Below are 24,236 nucleotides of genomic sequence, written 5' to 3' on the forward strand. Positions count from 1 at the left end.
ATTTAGAATATACATCTTTAGCTTAACCGCATCCTACCTTCGAATGATATTACTTTACTTGATGTATAATGCAAGAACCTGAAAACATTGTATTTCTATTTCTTCTTTCCAAAGTGGTGTGCTACTGTTCTCAAAGAACTTATTTCAACTATTGAATAAATCTCACAATATATTGATATTATTTTTGCCTGAATAGTCACATTTCAAAGTGATAATAAACTTAAAATATCTATTATCTATCTATCTATCTATCTACCTATCTATCTATCTATCTCTATCCCATTTCTGACGCTCTTCATTTACTTTTGGAGATTCAAATTTCTATCTGGTATCACATTCCTTCTGCAAAAAAAACTCAGCCTTTAACATTTTTTGTAATACAGATCTGCTGCTACTGACATCTTTCAGCTTTTGTATGTCTGAAAGTCTTTATTTTGCCTTCAGTTTAAAAAAATAATTTTGTTGGTTGTAGAATTCTGGGCTGAAAATATTTTCCTTTTACCACTTTAAACATGTCCCTCCATGTATTCTGTTCTGAACAGCTTCTGCCGAGAAATCTGGTCTCTGTTCCTATGTATTTCATACTACTTTCCTCTCTGGCTGCCTTTAAGACTTTCTCTTATCTTTGGTTGTCTGCAGTCTGATTGTGATGTGTCCTCATGTGTTGTTTATTTCTTTACTTTTTCATGTTTATCCTGCTTGAGGTTCTCTGAGCTTCTTGAATTTGTGGATTGTTGATTTTCATTACTTTTGTAAAATTCTCAACCATTATTATGCAAATATTTTTCCCTGCTCTCATTCTCTCTCTTTTTCTATTTTCCTTTTCTAGACTCCATTAGCCTTTCATATTATCTCATACCTCTTGTATGTTTGTTCTACTTTTCCCTCCACTTTTTTTTTTTTTGTCTTTTTACATGTCATGTTAGATCATTTCTTTTAACCTACATTCAAGTTCACTGATTGCCTTTTCGGTTGTGTCTAGTTGGATGCTCAGCCCCTCAAAGGAATTCTTCATTTCTAATACCATGGTTTTATTTCTAGCATTTGCATTTTATTCTTTTTTTATAGTTTCCATCTCAGCTGAAATTCTCCTAAATTTGTGTGTATCATTCACCTCTACACTGAGATGCGTCAGCATGCTAATCCTCACAGTCTCTAATAGTCTGCTCTAGTCTTCTCTGAGTCTGGTTCTTTTGATTGGTCTTTCTTTTTTGGTATATCTTGTGATTTTTTTTTTTATCAAATGCAAGGCATTCTGTGCAGCAGACTAGTAGAAATTGCAGTAAATATTCCTTCCACTTTGAAATGGACCCCCTCTTTTTGTAAGCATGTTGTGTGGGTGACTGAGTCAACTAGTCAGCAGATGAACTGCGTCTGAGCCATTGCTGTTTTTACTTTAAGCAAGCATCACATTCCTCATATCCCCTTCTCACTCCTTCACATTCCTTAGAATACAGTTTGGGGGTGGGGCTCAAGAGTTTTCTTAGGATTCGTAATTCAGTCTCAATTTTTAGCAGTCACTGCATGTTTACACCACGAAGGGGTCTTGCTCCAAGCCAGACTTTTGTGACAAACTGCTATAAAATTACTTGTTTCTCAATGCTACGCTCTTGATGGGGGTGGGCATTCTCTACCTTCCTGATCTACCCTCAGTCTTAGATGGGCTCTATGCACATAGGCTTTGAAGGTAGTGTTTTCTTAATGTTCTTCTCCCTTCTTTCCATGGAACTAAATTCTAACTTGTATCTGTGGTGATTCTTAAGTAGAAAAGTAGCAGACTTCTGCTCCACATCAGTGAAAGATCCTTGGCACAAAAGAATTCCCAGGCCTCCCCTAGAGGAGAATATATTTTTGCCTCTGCCCCTCCCTGAGAGGCAAGGGATATTTTGCTTGCATGCTTGGATGTGGAACTATTTTCTGTCCCATCTCCTAGCAGCTTAAGGCTTTGGCTTTGTATAAAGAAAAGGTCTGGGGAAACCCATACAAGGATATCATTTCTGCCCCCACTGGAAACCACTTGCCACATGCAGCCTGCACTACTGAATGTATGTCTGAGCTCCTACCCAATTGTTCTCATGAACACTCAGTAGACATCCATAAACAAGAATTGCACATGAGTGCAATTTCCAATTAAAAGCACTCTGACCCATGTGTTTTTTTCCTGAGCTTTAATTAAATATTTGCAAGAAAAATTAAGTCATTAAAGTTCTACAGTGTGATGGAGATATTGTTTTCTTTGCAAGTCCATTTGCCTCCCAATATGGAAAAGAAAGCAAAATTAATTCCCAGAGACTATAGTTCTGTTTGTGCCATCAATTGCTTCACATATCTGTTCTAGTGATTACTTAGTTGATTATCTTCTATTTCAGCTTCAGTGCCACCTGAACAAACTCCTGTGGTCCAGGAGTGCTACCATGGCAATGGGCAGAGTTATCGAGGCACATCATCCACTACTATCACAGGAAGGAAATGTCAGTCTTGGTCATCTATGACACCACACCGACATGAGAAGACCCCAGCACACTTCCCGGAGGCGTATGTCTTTGATTTTTACCATGAGGGGAACAATAGCCAATGTAAATTTCTGTTTGAAGGTCCATGCTTTAAACTAACATCTTAGAATCAAATTTATCTTGGCTCCAGAATATGAGGCAAATGTCTTGGGCACCTTGCTTTTGAGCAAAAGCTCTGAAAAAGGAGAAGTTACAGACTGGTTATCTTTCTTGAGTACTTCTGTGAAAGAAAGAGGAGATGTATAAAGGTGTTGAGTTCATGCTAGTGGAAAGCTCAGGAGACCAAAAGACCAAAAACTTAGAAACAGTACTATTCCACTTCCACAGACCTACTAAAGACCCATGCATCTTTCAACTATGGAATCTTATTATTCCAACCTGCAACCCCTGAAATGAAGTTTGTGTTTGTCATTGGACCACAAATATCTATATACTTGAATATATATATTATCCAGTATATATCACTTAAGTTGTAGTAATATATGGGTCCTGAGCACAAGTGGTCTGCAGTGTATGAGCTGCCAGGACATAAAGAGCAAAAGCAGGAGGGCATATGAGTGCTAGGAAGTATACAGATGCTGATAGGCAAAATGGACAGGTAGATGGGCAAAGAGCAGCATTCCCACCATAAACATTTACAAAATGTAGGGGAAAACTGTTTGCACCTGATGGACAACAGTTATCACAGGACTGAGAACCTTTAGAAAGTGAAATAAATTATTAGTAGTAAATTAGTAATTGGGCTTACTGAGGCAGCTATGATTTTGTAGGCTGGGTAATAATAAGAAAAGATCAGTGTAGAGAAGGAGCTCAACTAATACACACAGCTCTCCTTAAATCTTTGGCTGAATATACGGGTGCACACACACAGGGAGAGATTCCACAAAGTTCATGGGACAAAGAACAACCATGAGGAAGAAACAACTACCAGGGAGTGGTGAGATGAATGGGGATTATAGAACCCACACAACATTGGGAGATTCTATGTTCAGAGGCTTGAAATTCTGACTATCCAGAGAGGAGAGACTTCATGGAACACCGTAAGCATCCAGTAGAGACTCTAGAAGAATCACACTTTAGGAGTAGAATTAGTGTATTCCTAAAATAAAGATTATTCTAGAAACACCCCACCAAAGCTTAAAAGCAACCCTAAGAGAATCAGAATAATCTAGTAGTAAATTAGCTGTTTGCCACATGTAAATTCAACTATCTTTAGAGGAAAACAACAAAATCCAGTCAGTCATGTGGCATCTACAATGCCTGGCACAAATTTAAAAATACCAGACATATGAAGATAACATTAAATGTGATTCAGTGCCAGGAGAAAAATCAGTCAAAACAAGCAGACCCAGAAATGATAGAAATGATGGAATAAGTAGACAGAAATTTTAAAAGATATTATGATTGTGTTCAAGGATTTGAAGGAAAATAGGAATATAAAAGAGAAAAGTGGACATTCTAAAGAGAAAAGAGAACTATAAAAGAGCCAAATGGAAAAGACAGGACTTAAAAAATATATCTTAAATAAAAAATTCATTAGATGGCCTTACCATCAGGTTAGACATTACAGAAGAAAAAGTTAACTTGAAAATAATGCAGTATAAGCTATACAACCTGCAGTACAAATCCAAAACAAAAACTGAAAGAAAATAAACAGAACTTCAAGGATCTCTTCAAAAGGTCTAATATATATTTAAATCAAGTCCCAGAAGGAGAGGAAACAGATGTTGAAACAGAAAAAATACTTCAAGCAAAGATGGCTGAAAAATTTTCCAAATATGAAGAAAATTATAAACTTATAGGTTCAAGAAGCTCAATGAACCATAAATAGAATTTTAAAATTTATCAAATTTTATTAAATATTCAAGGATAGTTAATACTGATCCCTTATAATTGCTTACAGAAAATAGAGGAGGAGGGAATACTTCTCAACTCAATTTGTGAGGCCCAAAAAACTGAGATACAAAAAGTAGACAAGAATATTGCAAGAAACTACAGAACATTTTCTGTTGTGAATATAGACAAAAAGACTTAACTAAAATTAGTAAAATGAATCCAGGTTTGGTTTAACATTTACAAACAATCAACATAATCCAATATGTTAACAGAATAAAAAAAACCACTTTTTTGTATGATACTATACAATCATATGATTGTATAAATAGATATAGGAAAACATTAGACAATATTTAACACTTATCCATGATTGTAAAAAGTCTTAGCAAACTAGGAATAGAAGGGAAACTCCTCAACTTGATCAAGACAATCTACAAAAATCTTCCAGCTAATATGTTAATGAGGAAAGATTAATACTTTCTCTGTAAAATTGAGAAAAAAAAAAGAGCCTAAAGTTTAGAAAGGAATTAGTACATCTGTCTTTATTCACAGAAAACTAGATTAATAGATGCAGAATCCTAAGGACAAAAATAAGTGAATTTTGCAAAATCAAAAGATACAAAAGTAATACAATTTCAATACACAAAATCTATTGTATATCTATACCAGAAATAACCACTTGGAAAAGAAAAATTTTAGAACAAATCACTGGCAATGGTATAAAAAATGAAGTATTTAATGATAAATTTAAGAAAATGTTTATAAGAGCTATATGCTACATACTGTAAAATATTGAGAAAAATTTAAAAGATCTAAATAAATATATACTATATTTGTGGATTAAAAGAATCAACATTAATTCTTACCAAATTGGATTTTGGATTCAACATACATTCAAGCAAAATTCCTGTTGCTTTTTTTTCTTTTTTGGGGGGGAAAAAGACAAAATCTATATGCAATGGACCTAGAATCACCAAAACAATCTATAGAAGAAGACCAAAGTTGGAGGACTTACCCACCCTGATTTAAAGACTTATGATAAAAGTGTATTATCAAGACACAATGGTACTGGTGGAAATATACACAAATAGAGAAACGAACATTCCAGAAACAGACCTGTATATATTTACCATATTTAAATACGGTTTATTTTCAATATGGATGGCAAAGCAAAGCAGTAGGAATAGGAAATCTTTTTCAAAATGATTTTGGAACAAATGGATAGCCATACAGAAAAACAAAACAAAACAACCAAATCCTTGACTCTTCTTATCTCACATTAGATAAGTCCTTCAACCTGAAGGTACAAGCTAAAACCAAAGCTGAAATATGAAGCTTCCAGGCAAAAACATAAAAGAATATTTTCATAGCCTTCAGGAAGGCAAAAATTTTTAGACAGGACCTAAAAGATGGAATAAAAGGAAAAACATGTCTAATCTGGACTTTAACAAAATGAATACTTCTGTTCACCAAAAGTCACTATTAAAAAAAATGGATATGTCACAGACAGGGAGAAAAATATACTCAATGCATATATTTGACGTGGCTTACATCCAGAATATATAAATATTTTTCCTACCTAATAAAAATGGACAGAACTTCCTCTGGCATTCCACAGGGAAGATATACAAGTGGCCATTAAGTACCTAAAAAAATTCTCAATATCTTAGCCATCAAGGAGATAAGTTATAACCACAATAGCCCATTGGCTATTGCCATCAGAATAATAAGAGACCCAGAGAGAGAGGCAGAGACACAGGCAGAGGGAGAAGCAGCCTCCCAGCAGGGAGCCCAATGTGGGACTCGATCCCGGGTCCCGGGATCACGCCCTGAGCCACCCTGGTGTCCCAGTGCACAGCGTTTTAGCAACACTGTGAGTCAGTGGACAGAGGGGACTGGCCAAAGAGTGTCTTCATGATGTCACCCCTCGGGGAAATAAGTTTTAGTTTCAACTTATACAGCTCTATGCGTTCCTACAGAGGGATATAGACATAGTTGTACACGCATAGGAAAACATTCTAAAACGTGAGCTTTAAATCCAGTATTGGTTATCTCTGGGAGATGTACGACTCCTGCCCGTGGAAAGGAAGACATTTGGGTACTTTCATTTACACACATATATTATTTCAGTTTTTTTAAAATATTTTATTAATTTATTCACCAGAGACAGAGAGAGAGAGAGAGACAGAGACACAGGAAGAGGGAGAAGCAGGCTCCATGCAGGGAGCCCGACGTGGGACTCGATCCTGGGTCTCCAGGGTCAGGCCCTGGGCCAAAGGTGGCGCTAAACTGCTGAGCCACCGGGCTGCCCTATTTCAGTTTTTATATGGAGCACATATTAGGTTTGATTTTTGAGATAAAAATTATAATCGATGTTTTCAGTGCGCCCAGTTCGGAAGTTGAGAGCCATTTGTCTGTTGCATTATAATAATAACTGGTATGTGCAGTATCTTTAATGGAAATGTTTTAAAGTCACTGATTAGCACTCTATTATGACAAAAGGCTGAGGGTGCGGGGTGCCCTGGAAGATTCTCCACCCTCCTGACCTGTGTTGTGGAATTTACAGTGGCCTGACAATGAACTACTGCAGGAACCCCGACGCTGACAAAAGCCCTTGGTGTTACACCACCGACCCCTCTGTGCGCTGGGAGTTCTGTAACTTGAGAAAATGCTTAGACTCGGAGGCGAGTGCCACCAACTCCCCCGCTGTGCCCCAAGTTCCGAGCGGACAGGAGCCTTCTGAATCAGGTGGGATATCTGTGCCCAGGCCTCTGGCCACCTGGGCACGGAGATGATAAGAGGAGGCCCGTCTAACGGAGGCAGAGCGCTTCATTGCTCCAGGGAACCGAGCGCAGCCCAGGATCTGCCAAGTGGAGGCCAGCCTGGCGTGGCACCCGGGATCCGGGGCAGCCAGAGCCACTATTGCTGGTGAAACGTGGGGGGGGGGGGGGGGCTGTGTTTTTAGGACTTGAAAACCAAGTGGTTTGGAGGGATGGATAAAATTCGAGCCTGCGTGGATTGAGAGGTGGAGGATGGCAGCGCCGGCTGCAATGGTACCTGCTAGAACACCAAATCCTTGCCTCCCCCACGAAGACATAGAAATGATTAATTTGTTGTTGTTTTTTTAAGATTTTATTTATTTATTCATGATAGACACCGTGAGACACACACACACACACACACACACACACACACACAGAGGCAGAAACACAGGCAGAGGGAGAAGCAGGCTCCATGCAGGGAGCCTGACATGGGGCTCGATCCCTGGTCTCCAGGATCAGGCCCTGGGCCAAAGGCAGGGGCTAAACCACTGCGCCACCCAGGGATCCCAATTAACTTGGTTTTGAACAGACTGAACTGGGAGTGCTCGCAGGACAGTCAAGCCCGGCTCTCCAGCACGAACCTGGCAAAATGGATATGTGGCTTGCAGGGTCACTGAGCACAGAGATGGAGGCAGGAAATAATCACAGCCTCCTGTGCTTCCCTGGCCCTCGGGGAGCCGCTCTGAGTGCTTAGCACCTGCTTCCGTGCTTGTCTTACCCCCGGCCCCAGCATGAAAACTCCAGCTCTGTGACTTGCCTGGTCGCTTTCAGATAATTCAAAAGCCTGCAGATGGTGGGGGTTAAAACGAGAACTTTGGTTTGAAGTTGGCACCCCTCTCTGTCCTGAGTGGGCTTGGCTGCTCCGCAGAGGAGAACCTGGCCCAGTCTTCCTTGAACAGGCTGGTACCTCTCTCTTCCCTCTCTCTTGGTGATGCTTCGGGCTCCATGCCCATCTGGGTGTCCCTCATGGGTGAGTCTTGAGATGGCCTACCATGGTTCCCCCAGGTGCCCTCCCCCCATCTGGTGCGTGGGTAACTCCCTTACCCCGGTCCTGGCAAACATCGGGCTTGCAGACCACGGGCAGAGAAGCTAGCTGGCCCAGCTTCTGCATTTTGGATTTTTCAAGTGGCCATCAGAGCACTGGTGCCCTGGGTCCCCTTATGGGACATGCATCATGTTCTCCGAGGGTTTTTGTGGAAGCCTCCTTTCCCTAGGCTCGAGACAAGGGATGGGCTTGGAGGAGGAGCCCCAAGCCGGCTGCTGATGAAGCCCTTCATGCCAAAGGATGGGAACTCACAGCCCAGCTCTAGCCAAAATAGTGTCTTGGATAATAATCCTTTCTAATTTGCACTCTTTTTTTTTTTAACCCAGCCTTGAGAACCAGGTGTTTGAGGGTCATCTGACAGTTCACCGCAGCATCTGCTTTATGCGAATCCTCCGGGTGCTGTCTCACCACTCAGCTTATTATAAAATTGACTCTCTTAGTGTCCTGGCCAAAATTCCCACGCTAACATTTTGGCTTCTGATTATTTCCCAGGCGTTTTTAGTAACCTGGTAAAATAGGCAGTGTTCACTGTAATTGTCAGCATTCCAGCGCCTTAGGGATGTGACCACAGAATCGGTCATTAGAGAGTCCTAGCACGACGGCCTATCTTCCCTACCATCCTGGGTCTGGAGGTAACACATAACTGCCCATTTCCTCTTCCTTACAGACTGCATGTTTGGGAACGGCAAAGGATACCGGGGCAAGAAGGCAACCACTGTGATGGGCATCCCATGCCAGGAGTGGGCTGCCCAGGAGCCCCACAGACACAGTATTTTCACTCCAGAGACAAATCCACAGGCTGGTCTGGAAAAAAACGTAAGCCACTTTGATTTGGACTTGGTTTTGCTTTTTGCTGACCAATCTTTGCTAACAGCACTGGTCCCATGTTACAGCAAGTCAGCCGGTCCTTGGTGGTGGCAGGGGGATTATGAGAGGTCTCAGGAACTAAGCCTCCACGTGACTGCCACCAGCACGGCCACTATGGTTTGCACAGGCAAGCAGACTTCTATGCTTGTGACCTCTGTCCACAGGTTCCTCCTGTTGTTTGCATTTGTGACATCCCCTGCTTGCTGCTCATATTATGTGCTGTGTCTAGTTTCTAGTGTTTGTCTTCCATGTTCTGGTGGTCAAGGATGGCTTTCATGACCTTTTAGTCGAGACAAGGGATGGGCTTGGAGAAGGAGCGCCAAGCTCCTAGAAGAAAATGTGGATGGGCCACTAGGACTCCACACAGTAGGATTTCCTCTAGTCACACACTCTGTGGGACCGGTTTACCTTGGGGGTAGGTAGAGGAGAGGGAGACATTGCCTTCCTGTGGCTTGAACCACGGAATGTGCACAGTTCTTGGGAGTAATTTCTGAGCCAAGAGCAAACAGGTGTCATTGGGTAGTCAACTGCTGATGTGAAGCAGGGACATGACGGGTCAGTCATGTCTCATGGTCCTCTACTGCTTGCTCTCTCAGAGGTCTGCTGACACGGGCTGCTGGAGGGGAGGCCCCTTGATGTCATCTCTACCTCAGGACCCCTTGGGATCTCCACCTTCCTTCCAGGAGAGTCACTCACAGAAGGAGCTTCTTTGAAGAAGGGAGATGTGACTAATGGCATATGCTGAGTCAGAAGCTTGTAACATCCTAAAGAATAACTTTGTCTCCCACCACAAAAAACTAGGAACACTACCTTTCATCTTCTAAGGACTTTCAGGGAAATGTCTGTCAGAACACCTTCTCTGTTCCCCTGGGCCTAGTCCCCTCTATACCAGTCTTATTCTTTTTTTTTTTTTTTTTTTTTTTTAGTACTGCCGTAATCCTGATGGTGATGTCAATGGTCCTTGGTGCTACACAATGAATCAAAGAAAACTTTTTGACTACTGTGATGTGCCTCAGTGTGGTAGGTTGCTGTCCTTCTTGTAAGGAAATGACTTCTCAGATAAATGCAGCATCACATCCCTGGTATGGATTTGCAAAAGGAGGACTTTTTGCTGAGCATTTCAGGCGAGCTGCCCTCTCTTCATCCTAGGCCGCTTGAATCTGTCCTCCTATGATCCCATTTGTTAGGGAGTCGCCCTTCCCTAACACTTTAAATAAATGCACAGTCCTTCAAAAGAGCAAATAGGTGATCTAATCAGCCTCAGGATGCTCTCACTGAACTCTCCATGTCCCTCTTGGAATGCCTGAAAAACAAATATAAGTCCAGTCCCCGGATAGGAAACTCTCCCTTTCAGTGGCTGAGAAGTAAAAAAATTATACAAACATTCAATGTACATTGTAAACCTATACAATGTCATTCTGAGAATTCAATGAGACGTAATATCAATTTTTACTAAGCCCCAAATCTCCTTTATCCTAAAATTACAGTTCATTACCCGTACTTTGGCCACATCACTTAAAGAAAGCCTGTGTGGCTTCTTTCCTCATTTCCCTGAGATTTTCTAGGGAGCAAGAAGCTTGAATCAGGGAAGGGAGAAAGGTTTGGAATACACATCCCTGGGTAGGTCTGGAGAACAATGTGAGACCCTTTGATCTGGACCTTATTTTTACTATCTGCTGACCTATCTTTGCAAACAGAATTAGTCTTGGTTGCAGAAAACCAGGCTGGACTACTTTGCTTGATTGCATGGCTTCATTGCATGTGCTTGTGTCTGCCATACAGAGGGGCCAGGGCTGGGGAGGGAGAAGCCTGGCTGCAAAGGCACCGAAGACAAGCCTGCAGAGGCAGTTGGGGGGCAGTTTGGCATAGAGCAGTGGGGGGAAGGAGAGGCCAGGGTGATGGGCAAGATTTCACCTGGCTGCTTGTCTGGAATTAGGGTGAACTTACAGCTGAATTTTTCTCAAGTGGCTGTTTTCTCTGTTCTATAGAAGCTCTCTTGGCAACCCCTTCATCTGCAAGTCCCTGAATGGGGTTAGTGCCTCTTTAGCTGGTTAGGCCGCTTCAGCTGGTGGCTCCCAATCCTCAGCCCCGCCCCTCCTGGTAGACCTTACTGCCTCGTATGGCCTTGGTTTTCCAGGTTGGACAGGCGGCCTATTTGGCAGGATTGCCTTTAAGTTATCCTATCACCTGACATTCCTGCCACGGACGCCACAGTTGGGAGGATGCTTCTCGATTCCCATGGGGGAGAAGTACAGTAACTTCCCAGATGCAGCCTTTGGCCACCAGCAGATACTCTTGCCTTCTAGAGGCTGGAGCTGTTTGGGCATTAGTGAGTGGTACCAAAGATGGGGCATGACCCCGTTTGTCTAGGTGGAAAGGTAGGAGGTAGATAGAGCATACGGGCAAGTGGATGTAAGTCATCCACAGTGCACTGGCATAGTCTTGGGAAGCTTCTGGAAGTCCCATCCAGAAGCTGGCTGAGAGACGTTCAGGACAGTTATCTTTGTTCCATACAATCACATACACACACACGTGCACATATATGCACACGTAGAGCTTCACATGAAAGAAATACCCATAGTGTCTTTCAACGGGGATGACAACTATGGTTTTTAGTAAACTCTATGTAGTTCAGATGACAATGATGATGACAGAAAAGACGATGATGATGGTGATGAAGATGGGAACCTTGATATATCACGTCGTCAGAATAACAATTGGTGTCTGTCAGGGTTCTCTCGGCAAAGGTCTCACTCTAACACCTAACTCTACCAATTTATTTAATCCCTTTGCCCCAAAATAACACAGAGGTACTTATATTTTCCTGAAAGAAGAAGGTTCTGTGTTGTCTACTGTCACTTCTGAAACCTAGGAAAAAATATCCCAAAAGGTGCTTATGACCTTGCTATTTAGTTTGGGCTTTGAGATGTCACAACCTCAGTGCTTTGGCCATGACCTTGAGTTGTTTATGCAGAATTGCTTTTGCTTCTTTAAATGTAATTCTCTTCTTCACTTTGCGACACAGTGTCCACTTCATTCGATTGCGGAAAGCCCCAGGTGGAGCCAAAGAAATGTCCTGGAAGGGTCGTAGGTGGGTGCGTGGCCAACCCACATTCCTGGCCCTGGCAAATCAGTCTTAGACTAAGGTAACAGCATTTCCAGAAACACTGAGTTCCATTCTTCTGTGTAAGCCCTGCAAAACCTTTCTACATCCATACTCAGTGCACACAGCTCAGGTATCAGCACTTGCCTTGATACTTATACACTCTTCTTAGGAGGAAGGAAAAACTATGAATTCAAAAAAGTTACATTTTTCTAGGTTCTCTACTTTGAAAATAACCCAAATTGGAATATTTTCCTTGATTTGGGCAGCTACTGTTGAAATCTACAGATGTAGCAATTTACCCCAAGCTCCAATCTTACTGGAAAAGTATTGGAGATGCCTGGAGGGTCCATTGTCTCTATGTAAGACAAAGGAAATGAGATATTTTTAGAAATGTGGAATGTTGGGAGAGGCACGGACAAAATTATCTATCATCTTTCACTGAAAAGATTCTCTTTTTTTTATACTTTTGTGAATTATTGAATTTAATCAGAGGATGCCCACTCACTCACAAGCACACCCCCTTCAGTGTAGGATAGTTTAGGATCACCATAATTTAAGAGTGATCAGTTCCAATTCTATGGAACCCAGAAAGTTTGGGTGATTGTTTCAGTGGCATGAGCTTCTAATAAGTTTGGTTTTCCTGGATGTTTCAAAAAAAAGCACGTGTGTGAAATGTGCTTTTCATGTTGCTTCATCATCTCATTTCTGCACCAAGGCGCACATATGTGCTCAGTTGCCATTCTCAGTTGCCTTCCTCCCCTAACTGTGTGAGAGTCCATCGATAAACTTGATTTCAGTACATTTCATTTTTTTTGTTGAGTTGACTTTTCTTCTCTTTGCCTTCTCATTTATTAAGTCCTTGCTATACAGACCTTCACCTTTCACATCTTCAAATTCTTTCTTTCCCAAACTGTGCTGTGGTCTGTCTCCTGACTGATTATTATCATGCCTGCTCTTGGAAACTTAGAATTTCTGTCCCTTTCGTTATGATGGGCATCACGCGGAGTGGCTCACACCAAGAGGGTAAAATGAGCAGATTCCCATGAGTCATAGCTATTTAGAGTCATGTCTGGCTCTCTGAAGAATGACTCATCAAGCCTTGCATAAATCTTGTCATAAAAAATAAAAGAGGCCTCAACAGGATGATCATTGGCTGGTCACTTCTGTTGGAGTCCAGAGCCAACAAGTCTAAACCATGCACACGGGCTTCCTATTGCAGCCTTGCAGCTTTGCTGTCCTGTGGACAAGCTGTGCTTCAGCCTCCCCCAACCATCTCAAGTGTGGTGAGGATGAGACCTTCTAGAAAACCCACTACTGAAGCACACCTTGCCATCCTGATGATGGGCTCGTAGTCTTTTTCTTTGAGAACATCAACATTATAAAAATTGAGTGAACTCTTCTTTCTAGTTTCCTATAGAATACATCATCAGATTTGAACTATAATTTTGGCATGTTTTCCTTCTAGATATGGAAAGCACTTCTGTGGAGGGACTTTAATATCCCCAGAGTGGGTGCTGACGGCAGCCCATTGCCTGGAGAGGTATGTCTAGGGGACAATGGATATGAGGACTTATCCTAAAGACTCCTTGCCTTCTTCCTCGCCCCTCTCTTTTTTTGCTCTCCTCCCTCCTTTCTTTCAGTGTCTCCGTCCTTCCTTCCTTCCTTGGCAGTGAAACTAGGCAGTGTCACTAGGACCATGGCAGTGACACTTAGGGACCAGGGAGCAGATGTGAAGGCTGAAGCAGAATTTCTAGGGCCATTGGATGATAGAGGAGGGGAGCATTTCTAGAGAGAAACAAAGAAGGAAGACCCAGGGCAGGTAAGTTTGCAGGCCTGGGTCAATGGCAGACCTGCTCACTGTGGCAGGCATTCGTCCTCCCGGTTGTCCTGACATGGGTGTCTGCTCTTGGGCTGATTTCACTATTGATTTCATTCTTTCTCTGTGGTCAGACCAAAAGCAGCCCCAAGAGCATTCCTTAGTGGCCAGACTTAGGCAAATAGTGAACTTCGTTTCTTGCCACTCAGAGGTTGCTGATTATAGGTAGCCAAGTAGGGAGAAGAAGCCATGTTTATGACTCAGAAGGGCACCTGATAAGGGGCTGGCACATTGTTTTGCTCCTGATGTCACCATCACCATCTTTCCTAGATCCTCGAGGCCTGCATCATATAAGGTCATCCTGGGTGCACATAAAGAAGCTGATCTTGAATCACATGTTCAGGAGATAGAGGTGTCCAAGCTGTTCTTGGAGCCTACACGTGCAGACATCGCCTTGTTGAAGCTGAGCAGGTACTAGCTCACCCATGGTTTTTACCCCAAGAGCAGTGAAAACATTAGTTTATGTCCGGGTTTCATGGGTGTAACAGGGTTGTGGGGGATAGGCAGGGAGGGGCACCGTCCAGGACACGAAAGGCATGAGGACTTTGGGGAACAGAGAAAATCTGAGCTTGGCCCCATTCTACCACACACAGGCTATGCTCTTGAAAAAAGACATCAGGATTCAGTATGCTCAGGTGGAAAAAGAGTAAGCTGAAACTTGAAGTACATGGTTCCTCCTGAAACTCTCAATGTTTGCCGGTCAGCTAACATAATCACAGAATTATTCAATTCTTCTTTGTTGACTGTTCCTTCAAGATAATATGTTGGGGGAAAATCCAATGAAATTTTGTATTTCAAAGCACTTAAAAAAGCTACAATATAAACACACACAGACCCACACACACACAATTTATAAATGCAAATTCTTCCTATCCTTGGTTTTATTTTCCTTGTTGAGATAGAATTTTATTAAGTCTGAGAAGATGACAAATTTGCTTATGTTGTTTAAAGTTCGTGATATTTGGAAACAGGTCCCAACAAAGGAAACTAAATGAACAGCTATTTTGAGAACAGGCACATTTGGGCGAGTCCAAAAAGCACAAGGAACACAGGCGCCATATCTGGTGGATTCCAGATGGCAGTGGGACGATGCCGATAGTGGTGAGGATGGGCCAGGCCAGCACAGGGGGAGGCTTGTTTTCTGCATTGCACTGTGTCAGTGAAATAAGAAGTACCAGCTTGGAGGATTCTGGGGCTCTGGGCACATGGCATCTTGTTGTGAACGTCCAGTGGATGAATGGCACAAGTAGCCTAGTGGGGTGGGTACATGTAACTTTGGATGGTTTTCTTTCAGCCCTGCTGTCATCACCTCAAAGGTAATCCCAGCTTGTCTGCCACCCCCAAATTATGTGGTTGCTGACCGGACATTATGTTACATCACTGGCTGGGGAGAAACCCAAGGTGAGCTAAGTCCCATGACTCACACAGGAATTGGTTTAGACCTCTAGCCTACATGGGAGAATGTCCATTTGTGCAAATTTCTACTGGTGAATGAAGTCCACCTCTCTTGACTTTGAGTTCCTGCCTAAGTCTCCATATTCAGTCATTAAGGAACATGGGTAATGGATGGGGTAGTGTTTCTCTGAGTCTCTTGGCCCACAAATTCAATGTTAATATCAAATCCCTGGGTAAGTAGGGTTTTGAAACAAGCCTACAAGTTAAGGGTGTTTGATTATTTACCATGTGAAGTTAGCTATACTGAGCTCCCAAACATGGTATGCAACAACACCAAAAATTACAGTGAGGCTCATCTCCCCAAATACCTACATTCCTGTTGTATGTGTGCAGGGACTGTTGGTGGTGGGACAGCCTGGCAGCTAGGGGACAGAAAGAAGGTCCTGGTCCTAGGATGGCATCTGGGGTGTGCACGAGAGGGGAAACACTTATGCCGGGTCCTGTATCAGCACCCGTACTGCATTTTGGGGACCCTGTCTTCTCTTTGCAGTATGCCCTGATAGTAACCACACCCATCAGACTTGGGCCTCGAAACATTGTAAGGATGTCTTCCATCTCTGCCTCACTTTCTGCTATGTGTTGAAGAGGGCACAGAATGGGAGTCAGGAGCCCCACAGAGTAGATCTGGCTCTGCCACTGGCTGGGCAAATGGGACAAGTCACCTGATCTCTTTGGGCCATGTGGCCTGGAAGCCCTCAGCTGTAAAACCCTGGCTTTCAAGTTGTGCCTTATACGTTATTCTTCTACACTCGCTTTCACTTCCAGAAAGGTTTTGTGGTTTAAAAAAAAAAAAAAAGGTGAAAACGACCGATCTAAATCACTTCAAATTTGTCTTCCTTCTTACTGAATTTTTCCTACATTTGTAAAATCCCATCTCCTGAATTTTGCACGCTCTCCTCCTTTTTTGTATTTTGGGGTCTGTGAGCATTGAGATGTGAAGGGAAACTTCAGAAGCGAAGCGGTCACCGTGGACACCATGGATGTGACTGGCTGTTCCAGTGTTTTGCACTTAAAAAAAAAAAGAAACACCACAAACCTCTATCACTTTGGTATTTCCTCCCCCATTTTGCAAATGAGGGATCCGAGGCTTCCCAGGGTGCATGCAGGGCCATGCACCCTGGGAAGAGCTTGCACACAGCTGGTGGAGAGCTGGACCCCTCGAAGCCCACCTGCCGCCCATCTGTTCCACCCACCACCCACGCTTTCCTCACCACCACCTTGTGCCAGGCTCCCCCATCTATGCTGGCCTCACCCTCACGGCCCTGGGAGACCATTCTCAGTATATGCACTGGACCAGGAGGAGTCAGAAAGCAGATGTCCTGCCTGTTAATGGATTTTCTTGGATGTCAATAATAAGCTTCTCAGTGGGAGCACTCCTGTTCTCCCCTTTGGTCTCCAGGCTTTCCCTGACTTTGATATTTCAAGGCAAGGAAAGCATTCAGGCCCAGGGGCTCATTCGGGTTCACCCCGCATCAGCTTTCAGGGCTCCTACTTCTCCCTGAAATCAAATTCCTCCTTGGGTCACCTTCAGCCTCCCCGCCCTCAGAAGTGCCATCTCCTCTGTAGCCACCAGATGGCAGCACTTCTACACAGACCACATCGATTTCCTGTCAACTGGGGGTAGATTTTGTCACCAGCATCAGGATGTAGCTGGCTCAGAAAGCAGATGCAAGAGCAAGACGTTTGGATAAATTAATTTTCAGCAAAACATTGAGAAGGCTGGTCCCTCCATACATAGACTCAATTCGAGTAGTGCACCCCCCCTCACCCCCCAGCCAATGTTTCCTTGGTCACTTCCTCCACCAGGCCTCTGCCCAGCCAGGCCTGGGACAAGCCTCTCCTTCCCTCTTATGTGCTCCTGTCAACTCTGGATCCAGCGTGAGTTTTCCAAACTCAAGACAGTTATCCAAATGTACTTAAAGTCTTCGGAGAAGAAATAGCACCTCATCTCTTGGCTGTTCCACGCTGGCAGATTTTTTTTTTTTTTTTTTCAAAATGCATTAAAGCTGGCCTTGCAGAATTGGAAAACTGATTTATTTGTGAAAACACGGAGTCGTGCCCGGGTGTGTCTATCTGGAAAAGCAGCATTTCCTTTGGCAGGTTTGCAAGTGTTCCATTTTGATTTGCCAACGTGAGAAAACAAAAGTAGTTTTTCACAAAAGAAGAAATACAACGAGTAAAACAAGCACACGAGACAGTGTTTACTCCTCCTGATTGGAAAAGAAGTGCAAATTAGGACATGAACTAGGACAATTTCCACCTATTTTATTAGCAGGTACTTAAAAAATGTTAAATACTCAAGAAGCATGGAGCAAAGTGGCCTTTTTTTTTTTTCTAGTGAAATTTTACATTGTTGTACCCTTTTAGGAAAAATTAGGCAATGTTGACTGGGAGCCATAAACATGTCTATATAATTCCTGGAAAAACAGTGCTAAGAAAATACTAAGGAATATAAATAAAATGCATGAACAAAGATGTGGAAAGTTGGAAGCTGCTGTAGGAGCCCAGGAGCAGGGGAGTGAAGACTTGGGCAGTGACGTCACAGACCCAGTTTCAAATCCCAGCTCCTCCAACTAAGTTGCTGGGTGATCTTGGGCAAAGTGCATGACCCCTCCCCGTCTCGGCGACCTTCTCTGTGCGACAGGAATGACAGAAGTATCCATTTTGTGCAAGGGTTAAATGAGATACATCACCTAACACACTTGTGCCTGAAAAGGTTAATTCTAGTACATGACCGCCATTCTTCATGTTGTGGTTAAGTATGTATATAATGTAAGATTAGCTATTTTAATTGTTTGTAGAGTATAAGTCAGTGGCCTATAGTAGTCGCCATGTTGTGCAATCACCACCACTGTTTGCAGAACACTCCCCTGACCTTCAAAAGGAAACCCCACACCCCTGAAGCAGTTACTGCCCATTAAAATACTAATTATGAAGATTGTAGTGTTCTAAAAAAGCCCTTATTATATACTGTTGTGTGAAAACAGGATATAAAATTGTGCTATATGATATAAGTAGTAAAGGAAAAAAAGCATCTGAAAGTGAATAGATGTTATGGTAACACTTGTATTTCTCAATCTCTCTTTCCTACTGAAAAATGTATCTTTATAGTTAAAAAAAAAAAGAAACAAAAATAACAACAGATACCCCCAAACACTGTAAAGAAACTCAGGTTATTAAATCCAGATCTTGGGAACATGAAATTTTATATATTTATACCTCCAAGGGTTAACAATGAAAAGCATTCTGGTACTATCAGGAACTGACTTCTTACTTTATACAACCTCGTGGACAACCAAGAGATCTGTCCTTGCTGCTCTGTTGTTCTAGAATTTTCCTTGTGGGCATGTTTTGGATCCAGTAACCGTTTCTTTAATCTTTTTAAACACAGGCACGTATGGCGCGGGGCTCCTCAAGGAAGCCCAGCTGCCTGTAATCGAGAACAAAGTGTGTAATCGCTATGAGTATCTGAATGGAAGAGTCAAATCGACAGAGCTTTGCGCGGGGAATTTGGCTGGAGGCACAGACAGTTGTCAGGTAAGAACAAAGTTAATCTTCTGCTGTCCTGTCTTGGCCTCTTAGATCTTTCATCCCCCAAAATGGCAAATTCAGGAAGGCTTTGTCAACTGAAGGCCGTAGTCCAAATGCTACCCAGAAACATTTGAGGTCTGTCTCTGAATTCTGATTGAGCTCACCTAAGGGGATTTCTTGGTGAGTTTTAGATCAGTTATAAGGGAGTAGGTGAGTACCATCACTGCCACAGCCCCCACATCTTCTAGAGAGAATGCTGGTGGATGGCCTTTCTGGTAGAGAAGTGAGGGAGAGTGTGAGACAAAGACCAACTATACCCCCTTTGAAATTGCTCTTGGATTTACTCTGCCTAAGGGAAGCCCCAAGGCAGGAAGGGGTGAGTACCATATTCACAAGGGAGCTGCTCCCCAGGAACACGAACTGGTGCAGTTGTGTTAAATATGCTTTGTTAGGTGCTGAAGCACAGCAGATATTCAAATAATATATTAATAAGTTCCTTTCTAATTGGAAAAGAATGTTCAAATGCTGGGAAAACTTACATTTGGATAATAGAAGGATGACATCCCGTAATAAAAGGATGGTGGTTTAATCCTCACATGGACTTTTTTTCTCTCTCTATATATATAGGGTGACAGTGGAGGACCTCTGGTTTGCTTCGAGAAGGACAAGTACATTTTACAAGGAGTCACTTCTTGGGGTCTTGGCTGTGCCCGTCCCAATAAGCCTGGTGTCTATGTTCGTGTGTCAAGGTTTGTTACTTGGATTGAAGGAATAATGAGAAATAATTAGTTGGATGGGAGACAGAGTGATTCATCAACATACCTAGAAGCCAGAACACGGGTAGGGAATTTAGCATGCTCAGAAATAATTGACAGTAATCAAACCAAGACACTGTACTTATACCATCTACTGCCAAACCTCAACGTTTTTTAGTATTATTGTGGATAAATGTTTCCCGTGCGTGGACTGTTGGATTCTGTAATAATAAGTGACACATCTATAACATTTATTGAAAATAAACTCTGTACTTCCTTTAATTTTTTTTGAACTTCATTGGTTTCGTGTTCTTTGTTTATCCTACCAATTTTAAGTAGTGTAACTCTAATAGACTTAGGTGATTTCTCGCTTCCTTATAAGGTATAGTTGCAAAAAGGACTAAGAAGACTGTAAGATCATAGAGAAAGGAGCAGAGAAGTCCCAATAAGTCACTCAGATATCTATCTTGTCTGCAAGAGACAGCTTGACATACATCTCTAAAGTCTTTATTTCTGGCACTGAGATGAATGTTTTCAGAGCTTCAGGATATATGGGGAGTCATGAGAACAAATTCTATTCTTGGGAATGAAATGTGTTACTGACAACTTGACGTTACCCCAGCACAGGAGATACTGGGCAGAGAGTTGTACACTGTGAAGGGGACTGGGCAATGCAAGTGTAATACAAGACCAGTAGAGAGTCTGAATGCTATTCTGGGTCACATCTGAATCCAGGAATGGTACCAAGGGCCTGTGAAGGAACAACGAACATACACTGAAGGTGGACCACTTAATTTCCATTGCTCATTGGCTGCGCAGATACGAAGTACACATGGTCTCATGGGAATAGTGTTTGACAGTGACACATGGTCAAAAGGAAGAAAGGAAATGAACACTAATTTTACTTGACAATGGAAAATTTTTTATTGTTACCAGAACCAAAATATCAACTCAAAATACAATTGCAAGGTGAGAGTTTCAAGGAGGAACAGTCATCTTACAGCAAGGAGAAATGCAGAGAGAGCAAAAACCCAAGTGTGCTTGAATGGGTGACTGCAGCATTAAGTCCTCAAAGAGCAGTGTTTGCCTCGTTGAAAAAGAAAACACTCATATTCAACTCTGTTGTGCTTTAAGGATTAAAAAGCTTGTTTACACATACGCTGTACATATTGTCATGTGCTCACATAGAATTTTCTTCTTCATTGGCAAGATTTCCCTTGGTGCCCATTTTGTCTGTCCACGCAAAATAATTCATTAAAAAAAACTCTACATCAGATTTACTCTGAATCTGAAAATACAACAAATACAACACATAAAGCAAAACAACAGAGAAAGATAACATGTTTGCATGTAAGCTCCACATTTCAAAAGTCTCCGTAACAAAAAAGGGACCAAATTCCTTATTAGTGTCTATGACCAATCAGTTATAAAGCTTTTGCTAATTCTTTTAAGCATGGATATAACTGACCTTTCTTTTAAATTAAAATGTAAGCTTCCTCCCGAGACAAGTTAAAAGTGTCAAGATTGAACAAGACCAATCCGTGTTTTTCACTCTTGACCACAGGCAGCATCACAGAACTGAACTCCCAGGTATAAGATAAATATCCCTTTACGATGAAAATGAAGACCTATGACATCATAATCCATGGGTTTTGTTCAATTAGGAACTGAGTGTGTGGCTCTAGATGTCCACTAAACCGGGACCAAGCTATTCCAAATCATCTCAGGCCCAAAACTGACTGATGAAATAACAGAGCCAAATCCTCAAATTGGACAGCGGATTTGTTCTGAATCATGGAATGAGGCCTGAATGTGCCAACAAGCCCAGATGCTACAGCGCTTACAGAGTCAGAGCAAGGAGAGAAAGGGAAGGCTCAGTATCACGTGGCCCAAGGTCCTTAGGTTCAGTGTCTCCAGATCCTGATCTTCCCTGGGAGCTTCGGAGCACTCAGGTCAGAGCTTGAGTTCCTTGATCAGGTTTGATGAAGGAATTTCTATACCCTGTTCCCAGACCCCCAGGTGGCACATCCTGCATCTGTGATGGAGTGAGCGGTCATGGGACTCTGCGGAGGGCTTCTCTCGTCCTTCAGTAACCCAAAGGGTCAGAGACACTGCTCCAACTTCAGGAAATCACTCAGGGGGAGCTATCCACACAACAGATCCTTTGCTAAACCAGCCACATACTATGTGTTCCCAGAAACTTCAATAGCATTATAAATCCTAACTCAGCCCACATTATAGAAAAATACTCTGGATAGTCTGAATGTCTTTGTACAGTACAACACACACGTGGAGGCGCACAGCATAAGGTAGCTGAAATGGACACACACACGTGTCTGCAAGGCACATCGGTTCCTTCCTTTCTTCTTTGGCAGGGAGTCTCAAAGGTGAGAGCTGGAAACTTGAGTTTTCTTTTTCCTGCCACATTTATACGAATATGGACTAACAAAACAAGGAGAAAAGAGAAAGTCCTTAGGAAATATTATACAACTAATCCCAACAAAGTTTTCTTGCTACTACTCAACGTTACAGTTGGTTTTGATCAAACACACTCATGCATAACTTTTCATAAAAACCCAATTCCAAGGTAATGAAAATGACGGTCTCCAGGCTTTTTAAAAAAAATTTTTAAAGCCTATTTTCGGCCCCCAGGCATGGGTTAAGTAGCATTGCAGCATGTAAGTTCTTCATGTGACAGGACTGGACGCCACCCACCCTAGCGTGGCCCCCAAGCTCGGATACAAACCAAGCAATTGCCTAGGAAGACACAGATAGCAAAATGTTTCTCTTTTCTGGATGAGGCAGGACTTTACAATGGTTTAACGCTCAAGAGGATTGCACACGGTTTTAACACCTTTCGTAAATTTCATAATTTTGATTGACAAAATGGCAAAACCTTAAAGAGAATCTTCCATCTCACTCCGAATTTCAGGTAGCATTGTTCTAGGGTGAAAAATAGGTAGAGCTCTGGGTAAGAAATAAGCCATTACTTACCACTTGATTTCCAAACAAGCGTACAAATCTGTTCGGATTACTTCATGGGCAAATGTTCCCCTGTCCTCTGACTGGCCAGGCCAGCTACTGAGATATGAGCTGATGGTTTTATTTTAAATACACTGATAAGTTTTTCTTAGGAAAGTTCTGGGATGATTAGTCGATCATGCTTTTTGAAATAGCATCAAGAAACAGGACAATGAAATCAGTTTGTAAGTTTTAAAGGTTTGGAAAAAGATTCATGAGACTTTTAGCAATTGTTGCCTACCGCTGGGGAGGAGGGATGACATCTCATTAAAAGAGAATCTGAAGAGAAAACATCAAGTAGTATGCAGCGTAAAATAAGAAAAGCATACACACAACCAAGGCACGTGTGCCCACTGGACAGCATCAATGACATTCCTGGCATGGAAAAGTTGTGAATCTATCTAAACACAAATTTCCCAGTACCTGAAAGAGTGAGGCTATGAACTGCAATTGCCCAAAATCACTTTGAGAATTAAATGAAATTACATATGTGAAACCACTGATCATATAGGCACTTAAAAAATGTCGACTTCTACTCTCTTCCCAATCTACGAGGGAAGAGTGCCATGAGGCTAATAGCATTTCAGTCTTCTTATAAATATTGTTTGATGTAATTTTTTTTTTAAATTTAGAGATTCCATATCCTTAACTTCTGGTCTTTATTTAGAAGACTAATTTTATTTTAAAAATTAGCTGTTACAAACTTTTTTTAATTATGCAGATAATACAAGGCCATGTGTTGTAATTAGAAAATAAAATAATACAAAAGTCTACAGAATGTAAAAGTGATGTCTTCTTTCCAATTCATTTCCCTATGTGTAGACCTCTTGCTATATATTCTCTGTTCATATCCTTTTTCTCTCTTTTTATTGTGAAATATTTCAAGCAGAGGAAATTACAAAGAATTTGTGGTAGTGTGGATTTTTGTTGCTATAACTCTCCATGTTTATATATTGGTTGGATATTAACTTTCCTTGCATACTGGTTAGATGCTCTTCTCTTTCTCTTATAATCTCTCTCTCCTTCTATCTCTCTACTTTTATCCATTCATCCATCCATCCATCCATCCACCCACCCATCCATCCACCTACCCACTTACCCATCCACCCACCCATCCATACATCTACCCATCCATCCACCTACCCACTTATCCATCCACCCACCCATCCATCCATCTATCCATCTATCCACCCATATCTCTCTGTCCTCTATCTTCCCATCTAGCCACAGAGAGGAGTTACTAATGCTTTTATTTTTTAATAAATACTATAACACATTGTTCAGCAAGTTTTCCCTTTGTGATCAATCTTGAGGATCTTACCATGTCGTTCCACACAGATAAATGTCAATTCTTTTGATCTCCGTATGGTAATCCACACCCAGAATACATTAGCATTTTCATAATCAGT

General features: G+C 42.1%; 2 protein-coding genes across 2 annotated transcripts in view; one reads left to right on the forward strand and one right to left on the reverse strand.

The window, feature by feature from the left end:
* Positions 1–20,088, forward strand: part of PLG (plasminogen) — a 38,864-nt gene extending 18,776 nt beyond the window's left edge. Inside the window, exons 11-20 of the mRNA XM_026015977.2 lie at positions 2,370–2,535; positions 6,916–7,097; positions 8,884–9,032; positions 10,010–10,103; positions 12,109–12,229; positions 13,655–13,729; positions 14,336–14,476; positions 15,360–15,466; positions 18,912–19,057; positions 19,679–20,088. Of these exons, the coding sequence (XP_025871762.1) occupies positions 2,370–2,535; positions 6,916–7,097; positions 8,884–9,032; positions 10,010–10,103; positions 12,109–12,229; positions 13,655–13,729; positions 14,336–14,476; positions 15,360–15,466; positions 18,912–19,057; positions 19,679–19,840 (1,343 nt within the window). The 3' untranslated portion in view covers positions 19,841–20,088. The remainder of the gene's footprint in view (positions 1–2,369; positions 2,536–6,915; positions 7,098–8,883; positions 9,033–10,009; positions 10,104–12,108; positions 12,230–13,654; positions 13,730–14,335; positions 14,477–15,359; positions 15,467–18,911; positions 19,058–19,678) is intronic.
* A 617-nt stretch (positions 20,089–20,705) lies between these two features.
* SLC22A3 (solute carrier family 22 member 3) overlaps positions 20,706–24,236 on the reverse strand; it is an 87,923-nt gene continuing 84,392 nt past the window's right edge. The window contains exon 11 of the mRNA XM_072766759.1: positions 20,706–22,248. Within this exon, the coding sequence (XP_072622860.1) occupies positions 22,188–22,248 (61 nt within the window). The 3' untranslated portion in view covers positions 20,706–22,187. The remainder of the gene's footprint in view (positions 22,249–24,236) is intronic.

This window comes from Vulpes vulpes, chromosome 1 (genome assembly GCF_048418805.1).
Source record: "Vulpes vulpes isolate BD-2025 chromosome 1, VulVul3, whole genome shotgun sequence".
NCBI classification, from domain to species: Eukaryota; Metazoa; Chordata; class Mammalia; order Carnivora; family Canidae; genus Vulpes; species Vulpes vulpes.